The following is a 15,819-nucleotide window of genomic DNA, read 5'->3' on the forward strand; positions in this document are numbered from 1 at the left end:
GGAGAAATGGCAGATGGAGTTTAATCCGGACAAATGTGAGGTAATGTATTTTGGAAGGTCTAATGCAGGTAGGGAATATACAGTACGAAGTCTTACAACACCAGGTTAAAGTCCAACAGGTTTGTTTCGATGTCACTAGCTTTCAGAGCACTGCTCCTTCCTCAGGTGAATGAAGAGGTATGTTCCAGAAACACATATATAGACAAATTCAAAGATGCCAAACAATGCTAGGAATGCGACCATTAGCAGGTGATTAAACCTTTACAGATCCAGAGATGGGGTAACCCCAGGTTAAAGAGGTGTGAATTGTATCAAGCCAGGACAGTTGGTAGGATTTTGCAGGCCAGATGGTGGGGGATGAATGTAATGCGACATGAATCCCAGGTCCCGGTTGAGGCCGCACTCATGTGTGCGGAACTTGGCTATAAGTTTCTGCTCGGCGATTCTGCGTTGTCGCGCGTCCTGAAGGCCGCCTTGGAGAATGCTTACCCGGAGATCAGAGGCTGAATGCCCTTGACTGCTGAAGTGTTCCCCGACTGGAAGGGAACATTCCTGCCTGGTGATTGTTGCGATAGTATGGAAGCTGGAGAAGTGGAGCATCATGAGCTTATCCGTGGGTTTGCGGTAAAGCGAAGTGCTGAGGTGACCGTCCTTGATGGAGACGAGTGATGCTCCTGATGATGCTCATGATGCTCCACTTCTCCAGCTTCCACCCTAAACACATTAAAGAAGCCATCCCCTATGGACAAGCGCTCCGTATACACAGGATCTGCTCAGACGAGGAGGAGCGTAACAGACATCTACAGACGTTGAAAGATGCCCTCGTACGAACGGGATATGGCACTTGACTCATCGAGTGACAGTTCCAACGCGCCACAGCGAAAAACCGCACCGACCTCCTCAGAAGACAAACATGGGACACAACCGACAGAATACCCTTCGTCGTCCAGTACTTCCCCGGAGCGGAGAAACTACGTCATCTTCTTCACAGCCTTCAACACGTCATTGATGACGATGAACATCTTGCCAAGGTCATCCCCACACCTCCACTACTTGCCTTCAAACAACCGCGCAACCTCAAACGAACCATTGTTTGCAGCAAACTACCCAGTCTTCAGAACAGTGACCACGACACCACACAACCCTGCCATGGCAATCTCTGCAAGACGTGCCAGATCATCGACATGGATACCACTATTGCACGTGAGAACACCACCCACCAGGTACGCGGTACATACTCGTGCGACTCGGCCAACGTTGTGTACCTCATACGCTGCAGGAAAGGATGTCCCGAAGCGTGGTACATTGGCCAGACCATGCAGACGCTGCGACAACGAATGAACGGACATCGCGCAACAATCACCAGGCAGGAATGTTCCCTTCCAGTCGGGGAACACTTCAGCAGTCAAGGGCATTCAGCCTCTGATCTCCGGGTAAGCGTTCTCCAAGGCGGCCTTCAGGACGCGCGACAACGCAGAATCGCCGAGCAGAAACTTATAGCCAAGTTCCGCTCACATGAGTGCGGCCTCAACCGGGACCTGGGATTCATGTCGCATTACATTCATCCCCCACCATCTGGCCTGCAAAATCCTACCAACTGTCCTGGCTTGATACAATTCACACCTCTTTAACCTGGGGTTACCCCATCTCTGGATCTGTAAAGATTTAATCACCTGCTAATGGTCGCATTCCTAGCATTGTTTGGCATCTTTGAATTTGTCTATATAGGTGTTTCTGGAACATACCTCTTCATTCACCTGAGGAAGGAGCAGTGCTCTGAAAGCTAGTGACATCGAAACAAATCTGTTGGACTTTAACCTGGTGTTGTAAGACTTCGTACTGTGCTCACCCCAGTTCAACGCCGGCATCTCCACATCAGGGAATATACAGTGAATGGTAGAACCCTCAAGAGTATTGAAGGTCAGAGAGATCTAGGTGTACAGGTCCACAGGTCACTGAAAGGGACAACACAGGTGGAGAAGGTAGTCAAGAAGGCATACGGCATGCTTGCCTTAATTGGCCAGGGCATTGAGTATAAGAATTGGCAAGTCATGGTGCAGCTGTATAGAACCTTAGTTAGGCCACACTTGGAGTATAGTGTTCAATTCTGGTCGCCACACTACCAGAAGGCTGTGGAGGCTTTAGAGAGGTGCAGAAGAGATTTACCAGAATGTTGCCTGGTATGGAGGGCATTAGCTATGAGGAGCGGTTGAATAAACTCGGTTTGTTCTCACTGGAACGACGGAGGTTGAGGGGCGACCTGATAGAGGTCTACAAAATTATGAGGGGCATAGACAGAGTGGATAGTCAGAGGCTTTTCCCCAGGGTAGAGGGGTCAATTACTAGGGGGCAAAGGTTTAAGGTGTGAGGGGCAAGGTTTAGAGTAGATGTACGAGGCAAATCTTTTACACAGAGGGTAGTGGGTGCCTGGAACTCGCTACCGGAGGAGGTGGTGGAAGCAGGGACGATGGTGACATTTAAGGGGCATCTTGACAAATACATGAATAGGATGGGAATAGAGGGATACGGACCCAGGAAATGTAGAAGATTGTAGTTTAGTCGGGCAGCATGGTCGGCACGGGCTTGGAGGGCCAAAGGGCCTGTTCCTGTGCTGTACTTTTCTTTGTTCTAGATGTTTACCCCAGCAGCTCAGGTACAGAATGAAGGCTGCTGGGGCGGCACGGGCTCTTATACCCCGCCTTGCAGGGCGGAGCTACCATACAGCTTGACCAATAGGAAACATACAGTATCTACCAATGGTGTTCCAGCATTACCAGGTACCGTAATACCTCTACACAGACTACCACACCGTGTGACCCCTGGGTGACAAAGGCTGTCGTGCAGGATCCGGAGTCGGTCTACCTGTGCACTGGCACATGTACCTCGGGATAGAATGTCTGGGGGCTCGTTGAGTTTGCCAGGGCGATACCTAATCTCGTAATTATAGGTGGAGAGCTCGATTCTCCACCGCAAGATTTTATCATTTTTGATCTTGCCCCGATGTGTGTTGTTGAACATAAAGGCTACCGACCGTTGGTCAGTGAGGAGAGTGAATCTCCTGCCGGCCAGGTAATGCCTCCAATGCCACACAGCTTCAACGATAGCTTGGGCCTCCTTTTCGACGGGTGAGTGCCGAATTTCAGAGGCATGAAGGGGGCGGGAAATGAATGCCACAGGCCTGCCTGCCTGATTGAGGGTGGCGGCAAGGGCGATGTCTGATGCGTCGCTTTCAACTTGGACAGTGTTTCATCTACAGCGTGCATTGTGGCCTTGGCAATATCAGCTCTGATTATGAAGGGAATAGACAGGATAGATGCGGGCAGGTTGTTTCCACTGGCAGCTGAAAGCAGAACTAGGGGGCATAGCCACAAAATAAGGGGAAGTAGATTTAGGACTGAGTTTAGGAGGAACTTCTTCACCCAAAGGGTTGTGAATCTATGGAATTCCTTGCCCAGTGAAGCAGTTGAGGCTCCTTCATTAAATGTTTTTAAGATAAAGATAGATAGTTTTTTGAACAATAAAGGGATCAAGGGTTGTGGTGTTCGGGCCGGAAAGTGGAGCTGAGTTCACAAACGATCAGCCATGATCTCATTGAATGGCGGGACGGGCTTGAAGGGCCAGATGGCCTACTCCTGCTCCTAGTTCTTATGTTCTTATGTAACCCCCCCCCACACCTTCGTCTTTGCATCCTCAAACATTTCCACCATCAGCGACGCCAACGTGTCCTTAAACTTTTTATAGAACTCCACCGGGAACCTATCTAGCCCAGCCACCTTACCCAACTGCATTTTCCCTATTGCTGCCTTCACTTCCTCCAGACCCAATGGCTCCTCCAACCCGGCCCTTTCCACCTCTCCCACCTCTGAAACTCCCTCATCCTCGATTCATCTTCCGGTGGCTCCAACTTATGTAACCCCTTTAAAAGTCCACAAAAACCCTATTTACCTGCTCCAGAGCCACCACCACCCCTCCTGTCCCATCCGTAATCCGCACAATCTCCCTTGCAGGTGGCCCGCTAAGAATCGACTGACCTTCTGACCATACTCATACACAGCCCCCCCGCGCTCACTACAACTGATAAACCACCCTGCCCGTAGACAGGAGGTCAAACTTCGCTTGCAACTCCTTCCTCCTCACCAACAGCCCCGGCTCTGGATCCCCCGAGTTTCTTCCATCCACCTCCAAAATCTCCTCAATCGGCCGTTGCCGCTCCTCCCATGCCTCCAATTCACCTTTGCCTTAAAAGCGATGACGTGACTCCTCACTATCGCCTTCAATGCCTCCCAGACTCCCCAGTGATGAGACCGCCCCATTTTGATTAAACTCTACATAATCCTCCACACCCTCCCCATCTTAATTCATAAGTTTGGTCTGCCAAAAAGCCAACATCCAGCTTCCACGCCGGTCTCTGGGCCGGCCCCTTCTCCAGGACCAACCAGTACAGCGCGTGATCCAACATCACAATCGCTAAGTATTCCGCCTTCTTTACCCCAGCTAGCAACACTTTCCCTACCACAAAAAAGTCAATCTTCGAATACACCTTGTGCACTGAGGGGAAAAATGAATACTCCTTGTCCCATGGGTGCAAAAACCTCCACGGGTTCATTCCTCCCAACTCCTTCATAAACCCCCCATAACAGCTATAGCCCCCCCCCCCCCCCCGAGGGGGCCATGAGCATGGCCTCAGCTTATCCATACTCAGGTCCAACACCATGGGCGAAATTCTCCCGAAACGGCGCGATGTCCGCCGACTGGCGCCCAAAACGGCGCCAATCAGACGGGCATTGCGCCGCCCCAAAGGTGCGGAACGCTCCGCACCTTTGGGGGCCGAGCCCCAACATTGAGGGGCTAGGCCGGCGCCGGAGGAATTTCCGCCCCGCCAGCTGGCGGAAACGGCCTTTGTTGCCCCGCCAGCTGGCGCGGAAATGACATCCCCGGGCAGCACATGCGTGGGAGCGTCAGCAGCCGCTGACAGTTTCCCTCGCATGCGCAGTGGAGGGAGTCTCTTCCGCCTCCGCCATGGTGGAGACCGTGGTGGAGGCGGAAGGGAAAGAGTGCCCCCACGGCACAGGCCAGCCCGCGGATCGGTGGGCCCCGATCACGGGCCAGGCCACCGTGGGGGCACCCCCCGGGGCCAGATCGCCCCGTGCCCCCCCCCAGGACCCCGGAGCCCACCCACGCTGCCTTGTCCCGCCGTTCAAAAGGTGGTTTAATCCACGCCGGCGGGAAAGGCAATTTATCGGCGGGACTTCGGCCCATCCGGGCCGGAGAATCCAGCGGGAGGGTACCGCCAACCGGCACGGCCCGAATTCCGCCCCCACCGAATATCCGGTGCCGGAGACTTCGGCAACCGGCAGGGGCGGGATTCACGGCAGCCCCCAGTGATTCTCCAACCCGGCGGGGGGTCGGAGAATGACGCCCCATATTCCAATCCTCCCATCATTATCAACTAGTGGGTATCCATGTCCATTATGACTGCTTGTATCCTCCTCACAAACCCAGTGTCCGGTATGGCCGCTAGCATCCTCCTCACAAACCCAGTGTCATGTAAGTTCGGGGCATATAAGCAAACCAACACCACCAATCTCCCCTCCAGCGCACCCATCACTATCACGTGCTTACCCCTCTGATCCGCCGCCACTGTCTCCATTTAGAACCTCACCCATTTACCCACCAGCATAGCCACCCCCTGGGCCCTGCTAGCTAAGCCAGATTGGAACACCTGGCTCACTCAACCCTTGTTCAGCCTCATCTGGTCCTTGACAGGTCTCCTGTAACAGTACCAGGACTGCCTTCAAGCCCTTCAGATGTGGGAAAACTCGCACTCTCTTCACCGGTCTTCTCAACCCTCGTACGTTCCATGCCACCACTCTGACCAGGGGTCTCTCACCACACCCTGTCCTTCCTATCTGCCTTGACCATCCTTCCAAGCCCCACCCCACAAGCAGGGCATTTCCCGGCCCTCGACTCTGCCATCACCGGCCCACTCCCCCAGCAATCGCTTTATCACTTCCCCTTGAAAACATAGTTAATCGTAACTTAATCTAATAACAATTTAAATGTTTATTTTGAATTAATTAACCAGTGCATATATGTCATTCAGCGGGGTGCAGTGCTCGAACTGTGAGATGTGGCAGATCCGGGATGCTTCCAGCATTCAGGTCGACTACATCTGCAGCAAGTGTAACCAATGGCAGCTCCTCACAGTTGGAGCAGCAGTTGGATGCACTTAGGAGCATGCAGGTGACAGAAAGCATCATAGATAGGAGTTATAGAGATGTGGTCACACCCAAGCTAGGAAGGGCAGGCAGTCAGTGCAGGAATCCCCTGTGGCTGTCCCCCTTTCTAACAGGTATACCGTTTTGGATACGGTTGAGGGGGAAAGCCTACCAGGGGAAAACAACAGCAGCCAGAACAGTAGCACCACAGCTGGCTCTGTTGCTCAGCAGGGAAGGGCAAAGTGCAGGAGAGCGATAGTTATATCAGTAAGGGGCACAGATAGGCGCTTCTGTGGATGGAAAAGAGACTCCAGGATGGTATGTTGCCTCCCTGGTGCCAGGGTAAAGGAGGTCTCTGAACGAACACAGGACATCCTGAAGGGGGAGGGTGAACACCAGAGGTCTTAGTACACATAGGTACTAAGGACATAGGCAGGAAGAGTGATGAGGTCCTGCAGAAGGAGTTCAGGGAGTTAGGCAATAAGCTAAAAAGCAGGACCTCTAGGGTTGTAATCGCAGGATTACTCCCTGTGCCAAGTGCCAGTGAGGCTAGAAATAGGAGGATAGTGCAGCTAAATACGTGGCTGAGCTGGTGGTCCAGGAGAGAGGGTTTCAGATTTCTGGACCACTGGGATCTCTTCTGGGGCAAGTATGGCCTGTACAAGAAGTACGGGTTGCATCTAAACTGGAGAGGCACCAATATCCTGGCTGGGAGGTTAGCTAGGTCACTCTGGAGGATTTAAACTAGTATGGCAGTGGGGTGGGAACCAGTGCGCTAGCTTAGAAGGTGTAAAAACTGAAGGGGAAATAGAGCACAAAAATAAGAGAACAGCATCACCCTGTATGCTCAAACACAGTGGTTTGAAGTGTATTTGTTTCAAAGCCAGAAGTATAGCGGGTAAGGCTGATGAACTCAGAGCACTTATTAATACTTGAAATTACGATATTGTGGTTATCACAGAAACATGGTTAAAGGAAGGGCAGGATTTGCAGCTCAATGTTGGAGAATACAGATGCTTCAGGAGACAAATACTGTACACTGTACTCCAGGTGTGGTCTCACCAATGCCCTGTATAACTGAAGCATAACTTCCCAATTTTATATTCAATTCCACTTGCAATAAGTGATAACATTCTATTAGTGTTTCTCAATACTTGCTGTACCCACATACTGACCTTTTGTGATTCATGCACAAGGACACCCAGGTCCCTCTGCATTTCAGAGCCTTGTAATCTCTCACAATTTAGATACTATGGCTCTTTTTTATTCTTCCTCCAAAAATGAATAATTTCACATTTTCCCATTTAAAACTACATTTGCCAGATTTTTGTCCACTCACTTAACCTATCCCATATCTGGCACAATTTACTGTCCTATTTTTATTTATGTCATCAGCAAATTCAGCAACCATAACTGATTCCCGTGTCACACCGTTCATTACCATAAGACCATAAGACATAGGAGTGGAAGTAAGGCCATTCGGCCCATCGAGTCCACTCCACCATTAAATCATGGCTGATTTCAACTCCATTTACCCGCTCTCTCTCCATAGCCCTTAATTCCTCGAGAAAGCAAGAATTTATCAACTTCTGTCTTAAAGACACTCAACGCCCCGGCCTCCACCGCCCTCTGTGGCAATGAATTCCACAGACCCACCACTCTCTGGCTGAAGAAATTTCTCCTCATCTCTGTTCTAAAGTGACTCGCTTTTATTCTAAGGCTGTGCCCCCGGGTCCTAGTCTCCCCTGCTAATGGAAACAACTTCCCTACATCCTATCTAAGCCATTCATTATCTTGTAAGTTTCTATTAGATCTCCCCTCAACCTCCTAAACTCCAATGAATATAATCCCAGGATCCTCAGACGTTCATCGTATGTTAGGCCTACCATTCCTGGGATCATCCGTGTGAATCTCCGCTGGACCCGCTCCAGCGCCAGTATGTCCTTCCTGAGGTGTGGGGCCCAAAATTGCTCACAGTATTCTAAATGGGGCCTAACTAATGCTTTATAAAGCTTCAGAAGTACATCCCTGCTTTTATATTCCAAGCCTCTTGAGATGAATGACAACATTGCATTTGCTTTCTTAATTACGGACTCAACCTGCAAGTTTACCTTTAGCGAATCCTGGACTAGGACTCCCAAGTCCCTTTGCACTTCAGCATTATGAATTTTGTCACCGTTTAGAAAATAGTCCATGCCTCTATTCTTTTTTCCAAAGTGCAAGACCTTGCACTTGCCCACGTTGAATTTCATCAGCCATTTCTTGGACCACTCTCCTAAACTGTCTAAATCTTTCTGCAGCCTCCCCATCTCCTCCATACTACCTGCCCCTCCACCTATCTTTGTATCATCGGCAAACTTAGCCAGAATGCCCCCAGTCCTGTCATCTAGATCGTTAATATATAAAGAGAACAGCTGTGGCCCCAACACTGAACCCTGCGGGACACCACTCGTCACCGGTTGCCATTCCTAAAAAGAACCTTTTATCCCAACTCTCTGCCTTCTGCCTGACAGCCAATCGTCAATCCATGTTAGTACCTTGCCTCGAATACCATGGGCCCTTATTTTACTCAGCAGTCTCCCGTGAGGCACCTTATCAAAGGCCGTTTGGAAGTCAAGATAGATAACATCCATTGGCTCTCCTTGGTCTAACCTATTTGTTATCTCTTCAAAGAACTCTAACAGGTTTGTCAGGCACGACCTCCCCTTACTAAATCCATGCTGACTTGTCCTAATCCGACCCTGCACTTCCAAGAATTTAGAAATCTCATCCTTAACAATGGATTCTAGAATCTTGCCAACAACCGAGGTTAGGCTAATTGGCCTATAATTTTCCATCTTTTTCCTTGTTCCCTTCTTGAACAGGGGGGTTACAACAGCGATTTTCCAATCCTCTGGGACTTTCCCTGACTCCAGTGACTTTTGAAAGATCATAACTAACGCCTCCACTATTTCTTCAGCTATCTCCTTTAGAACTCTAGGATGTAGCCCATCTGGGTCCGGAGATTTATCAATTTTTAGACCTCTTAGTTTCTCTAGCACTTTCTCCTTTGTGATGGCTACCATATTCAACTCTGCCCCCTGACTTTCCGGAATTGTTGGGATATTACTCATGTCTTCTACTGTGAAGACTGACGCAAAGTACTTATTTAGTTCCTCAGCTATTTCCTTGTCTCCCATCACAAAATTACCAGCGTCATTTTGGAGCGGCCCAATGTCAACTTTTGCCTCCCGTTTGTTTTTAATGTATTTAAAGAAACTTTTACTATCATTCCTAATGTTACTGGCTAGCCTACCTTCAAATTTGATCCTCTCTTTCCTTATTTCTCTCTTTGTTATCCTCTGTTTGTTTTTGTAGTCTTCCCAATCTTCTGACTTCCCACTACTCTTTGCCACATTATAGGCTTTCTCTTTTGCTTTGATGCATTCCCCAACTTCCTTTGTCAGCCATGGCTGCCTAATCCCCCCTCTGATAACCTTTCTTTTCTTTGGGATGAACCTCTGTGCTGTGTCCCCAATTACTCCCAGAAACTCCTGCCATTGCTGTTCTACTGTCTTTCCCACTAGGCTCTGCTCCCAGTTGATTTTCGTCAGTTCCTCCCTCATGCCCCTGTAGTTACCTTTATTTAACTGTAACACCTTTACATCTGATTCTACCTTCTTTCTTTCAAATTGGAGATTGAATTTGACCATATTATGATCACTGCCTCCTAAGTGCTCCCTTACTTTAAGATCTTTAATCAAGTCTGGCTCATTACATAACACTAAGTCCAGAATGGCCTGTTCCCTCGTGGGCTCCATCACAAGCTGTTCCAAAAAGCCCTCCTGTAAGCATTCAATTAATTCCCTTTCCTTGGGTCCACTGGCAGCATTATTTACCCAGTCCACCTGCATATTGAAGTCCCCCATGATCACTGTGACCTTGCCTTTCTGACATGCACTTTCTATTTCGTGGTGCATTTTGTGCCCCCGGTCCTGACCACTGTTAGGAGGCCTGTACATAACTCCCATTATGGTTTTTTTGTCTTTGTGGTTCCTCAACTCTACCCACACAGACTCCACATCATCTGACCCTATGTCGTTTAGTGCTATTGATTTAATTTCATTCCTAATTAACAAGGCAACCCCGCCCCCTCTGCCCACCTCTCTGTCTTTTCGATAGGTTGTGAATCCCTGGATGTTTAAATGCCAGTCCTGAACCCCCTGCAACCATGTCTCTGTGATGCCTACCACATCATACCTGCCAGTCACAATCTGGGCCACAAGCTCATCTACCTTGTTCCGTACACTGCACGCATTTATAGCACCTTTAATTCTCTATTGACCGTCCCTTTTTATTTTCTTAGTGTGGTGGACCTTGGTTTACTGAGCCTTTACCTACACTGTCATATTTTGTAGGATGGGGACAATCGTAACCACTCTTGAGTTTTGTCTGTTCGTGTTTTTTTGTATTCCTAAGCAGCTACGCTCCCCGCTGATTACTTCACCTCTTGGTTCCCTGACTTTCCCTTCCCCCCCCAATCTTTAGTTTAAAGTCCTATTGACCGCCCTATTTACTCTTTTCGCCAGAACACTGGTCCCAGCTCGGTTCAGGTGGAGACCATCCCAACGGTATAGGTCCCCCCTGTCCCAAAACTGATGCCAGTGTCCCATGAAAAGGAACCCCTCATTCCCACACCACTCTTTCAGCCACGTGTTAACTTACCTTATTCTTGCCTCCCTATGCCAATTTGCACGTGGCTCGGGCAGTAATCCGGAGATTATGACCCTTGAGGACCTGTTTTTTAATTTGAATCCTATCTCTTTATAATCTCTAAACAGGTCCTCTTTCCTAGACTTGCCTATGTTGTTGGTACCGACATGGACCACAACAACTGGATCCTCCCCCTCCCTCTCCAGTATCCTTTCAAGCCGGTCAGAGATGTCCCGCACCCTACCACCAGGCAGGCAACATACCATGCGGGACTCTTTATCCTGCTCACAAAGGATACTATCTATCCCCCTGATAATAGAATCCCCTACAACTACAACTTGCCTATTTACTCCATCCCCTTGAATGGCCTGCTGAACCACGGTGCCTTGGTCAGCTGACTCATCCTTCCTGCAACCCTGTTCGCCATCCACACAGGGAGCAAGTGCCTCATACCTGTTGGACAGAGTCAAGGGCTGAGGCTCCTGAGTTCCTGACTGCTGGTTCCCTTTACCTGCCTGACTTGCAGTCACACCCTGCTGTCCCTGGCCACTGGCAGGATTTAAACTACTTACTCTGACAGGTGTGACTGCCTCCTGAAACACAGTGTCCAGGTAAGTCTCCCCCTCCCGGATGTGCCTCAGTGTTTGAAGCTCAGACTCCAGCTCATCAACTCTGAGCCGGAGCTCTTCAAGCAGCCAACACTTACTGCAGATGTGGTTGCTGCAGCTCGCAATGGGATCTGCCAGCTCCCACATCAAGCAGCTCAAGCACATCACCTGACCAGCCATCACTAATTAATTAATTAGTTTAATTTAAGTTTATGGTGGGGGCAACTTCAGCCAATCAGACACTAATCTACACTGCACTTTTAACTGAAAAACAGCACAATTAGATTAACCACTTATCTTTCCTGGTTACCTCACTGCACCAAACTACCAACTTACATCTTGCCAACCAGAAAATGACCCATTTATGCCTACTCTCTGTTTCCTGTTAGCTAGCCAATCTTCTATCCATGTCATTATGTTACCCCTACATCATGAGCTTTTATTTTCCCCAGTAAACTTTGATGTGGCACCTTATCAAATGCCGTCTGGAAATCTAAGCACAGCACATCCACTTCTTCAAAGACCACTTCCCTGGTGATGGTGATTTTCTTGAGTTCGTCCCTCCCTTCCATTTCCTGATTTACAGTTATTTCTGAGGTGTTACTAGTACCATCTACAGTAAAGATCGCTGCAAAATAACTATTCAGTTCATCTGCCATCTCCTTATTTTCCACTATTAATTCACCAGACTCACTTTCTATAGAGCCAATGCTCATTTTGTTAACTTTCTTTTATAAATAACTGTAGATACTCTTACTTTCTGTCTTTATATTTCTAGATAGCTTTTTCTATTATTGTAAGTTTCCCTCCTTGTTAATCTTTCAGTCATTCTTTGCTGTTATTTATATTTTCTCCAGTCTTCTGATCTGCCACCCATTTTTGCGCAAGTATACGCTTTTTCTTTAAGTTTTCTACTATCTTTAACCTTTTTAGTTAACTACAGATGGTGAGTCCTCCCTTTTGAATTTTTCTTTTTTGCAAACCCATGCAGACACGGGAAGCATGTGCAGACTCCGCACAGACAGTGACACAAGCCGGGAATCGAACCTGGAGCTGTGAAGCGATTGTGCTGACCACTGTGCTATCGTGCTGTCCATGACTGACTGATTCCTTAACTAATTTGTCAGTTTGCTTTAGCTAGCTCTGCTTTCATGCCCTCATAATTGCCATTAATTACTTAAGTTTAAAATACTAAACTCAGGCCCACTCTCCTCTCCTTCAAACTGGATGTAAAATTCAATCATATCATGATCCTTAAACTGCAATCTTCCAGTTTAAATGTGGTTCATTTGCACTTGGCTCCATTTAGATGAAGACTCTGCGCTGAGTTTTCCGGCCACGCACACCGTAAGATTGCCACAGACGGGACGTGGATCATGTAAATATCCGTTGACCTCAGGCGGGAATTTCCGGTCACTGGGCGGGTGTGGCCGAAAAATCCTGCCCTCTTATGTTTGAAATTATCTATTCTCTTCACCTTGCCTACTGTTTCCAGCATTTTCTCTTTTTGTTTAATAATTTACATGTGTTGGGCGGCACGATGGCACAGAGGTTAGCACTGCTGCCTCTTGGCACCGAGGACCCAGGTTCACTCCTGACCCCGGGTCACTGTCCATGTGGAGTTTACATATTGTCCCTGTGTCTGCGTGGGTCTCACCCCCAACAACCCAAAAATGTGTAGGGTGGATTGGCCATGCTAAATTGTCCCTTAATTGGGAAAAATGGAAAACTAACAATTTTTTTACATGTGTTGCATACCATAGAATTCACAACTATTTATGTACTTTGTCCCTCTGATGTCCTGTCTGAGGCAACATTGCTCACAAAGGTGCTTTTTAGAAACATCCGGAGAAAATGAAGATGCCTAGAATAGTCAACACAAAAACATTAGAGCAGTCTTGTCCAATATGCTCGCCACGCGCCTCATGCGGCAAATCGGCCACTGATGTGTGGCAAATAGATGCTGTTGAATTTTGGAGCAACACAATACTGAGTTGTGTTAAAGTTGCAGCAGCAGATATGGCAAAGCGTCTCACACGCTATTTGCTATTTTTCATTTAATAGAGCAAGGATCAACCACGTTGCTTTTATACAGGAGTTATATATCTATCAGACCATGACCATGTTTATCGGAATATAGTTCAGTTGTCTGGTTTCTAGTGGCCTAGAATTTGAAGGGCCACATGCTCAATGACACAAGAAAAATAGTCTGCTGTTTATTATCTTCTCTTTTCCTGTTCTCTCTGGATGACTCTAAATTACCATACATTTAGATCTGTGGTATCTCTCTGTGAAGCACTGTGAAAGCAAGCTAGCCTTTGGAAGGACAGATGTCTAATTGCTCTTGAAATTTCCTTGGGGAATCTAGCCATACTGGATAACTTAGTTTTGTTCAGCTGGTTGTTGGTGTTTTTCACCAGTTCAGGCATGTGAGTGATGGACAGCAAGCTGGGACAGTGCAGCCACATCCAAATGTGATGAGCTTCATTTTAATAGATTTATCGAAACAAGTGATTGAAAGGAATGTGAATTGGCATAAAAGAAGAGATTACAGGAGACTGGCCATGAGCCAAAGGTATATTAAATATCTTGATGATGTGTTCAAAAATGGCAGGCTACAGAGTGCAAAAGAGTCTCCTATGCAAAGTGTCAGAGTGCAAAAGCCAATAAATAAAGACCTATTGACCTCCCAAATTTCCGAATATATCAATTCTCTTAAAAGAAACATTTTACTCTTGAAGAAATCCGTTTTTTAAATAACTAGAGCACACATTGAGAAACAGAACACTTTAGCGAACAGATTATCACCACCCTTTGAGCGTGTATTCAGCAGGCTTGCTTTGCAGTACAGTTCAACTGTAACCCCTTTTGTTGCTGTTCTCCTGGCTCTGGCAACAAATGTGTATTGGTCTCGGTTGCGAACGGCTTAAACTCAAATCTATTTTTAAAAGATCGTGCATTTGTTTTATTAATATTGCAAATATCTTGCATCATCCAGCGAATATTTATTGCCACAAGTTTAGCAAGCGTCAAAATCCTATTGGACAACATTGCATTTGGGGACCTAACTTTTCCTTAAATCAACATTAGATTCTAGAGTAAATTTTGCATTACCACATTCTCAGCAGGTGGCCTCCCATGCACTGGTCACTTGGTACCACCAGTATTATTTCTGACCTACAATATCTCAAGTGAGGTTCCCCACTAGAACCACAGAATTGCTGAATTTACACTTTTGTGATGCAGAAATTACAATTATGACATACATACCTTAAATTCAATCAATGATTCCTGTCCCTGGAATGAAGTGCTGTGCAATCCTAATGTTTCATTCATGAATGAATCAGATAGATTAGCAGCAGCATGAAGATTATTCTCAAGCAGGGTTGAAGGTGTTTTTGTTGATACTGTCGGGATTTGTCTGTAACAGACCAGGAAAGATTAATGAGCAGGATTTTCAAAGCACCTAGATATTCAGAAAGACGAATAGAATGGATTGCTTCTAAAAAGTGGTGCCTGCAGATATTTTTAAACTGTGTCAATGTTTTTATACAAAGGAAACAGTGCAATTTTCTACTCAGAACATGAGGTTATAATGCTACTTTTAAAATCTGTGCTCCTACATCGTTTTACTTTCAGCTACTTCTCTTAAGGCACTTTCAGTTGTAAATATTACATTTTAACTTTCATCCAGCGTATGCTGTAAATAATTGTATTTTCTAACTCATCAGTGGTCCAGAAACAGTATGAAGTTAGAATCTAAACCTTTATTTCTCCAAATTATGGCTTTCTGCATAATCAGTTCCTGTGTCCCTGGAGATAACCGGAGTTACAGTCCATACCTGATACTACAAAGTTATTGAATTGTCTAATGTAGATAACACAAAATGAGAATCGAGTGTAAAAATTGTATCACAAAATAACATGAATTAAGTGACTTTGAACTAAGAGAAGAATATAGCACCTGTGTGATTAGTGCCACTAAACTATTTATGTAGGATAATTCCAAAAGGATACAGAATAATGAAAATACAACAAACAAAAACTAACTTCCCATTGAATTAAAATAGGATGTCCAGATAAAATCTGAAAATGCTGGAAACACTCTGCAGATCAGTGGCACAGTAGTTAACACTGCTACCTCACTGCACCAGGAATCCGGGTTCGATTCTGACCTCAGGTGATTGTGTTGAATTTGCACATTCTCCCTGTGTCTGCGTGGGCTTCCTCCGGGTGCTCCGGTTTCCCCCACAGTCCAAAGATGTGCAGGTTAGGTGGGAGTTACAGGGATAGGGCGGGGG

General features: G+C 47.0%; 1 protein-coding gene across 1 annotated transcript in view; it reads right to left on the reverse strand.

Annotated features, from left to right (window-relative positions):
- The window catches only part of LOC140427357 (uncharacterized), a 164,300-nt gene that overhangs the window by 69,724 nt on the left and 78,757 nt on the right, over positions 1-15,819 (reverse strand). Inside the window, exon 11 of the mRNA XM_072512907.1 lies at positions 14,789-14,939. Within this exon, the coding sequence (XP_072369008.1) occupies positions 14,789-14,939 (151 nt within the window). The remainder of the gene's footprint in view (positions 1-14,788; positions 14,940-15,819) is intronic.

Source organism: Scyliorhinus torazame, chromosome 7, assembly GCF_047496885.1.
Source record: "Scyliorhinus torazame isolate Kashiwa2021f chromosome 7, sScyTor2.1, whole genome shotgun sequence".
Classification (NCBI taxonomy): domain Eukaryota; kingdom Metazoa; phylum Chordata; class Chondrichthyes; order Carcharhiniformes; family Scyliorhinidae; genus Scyliorhinus; species Scyliorhinus torazame.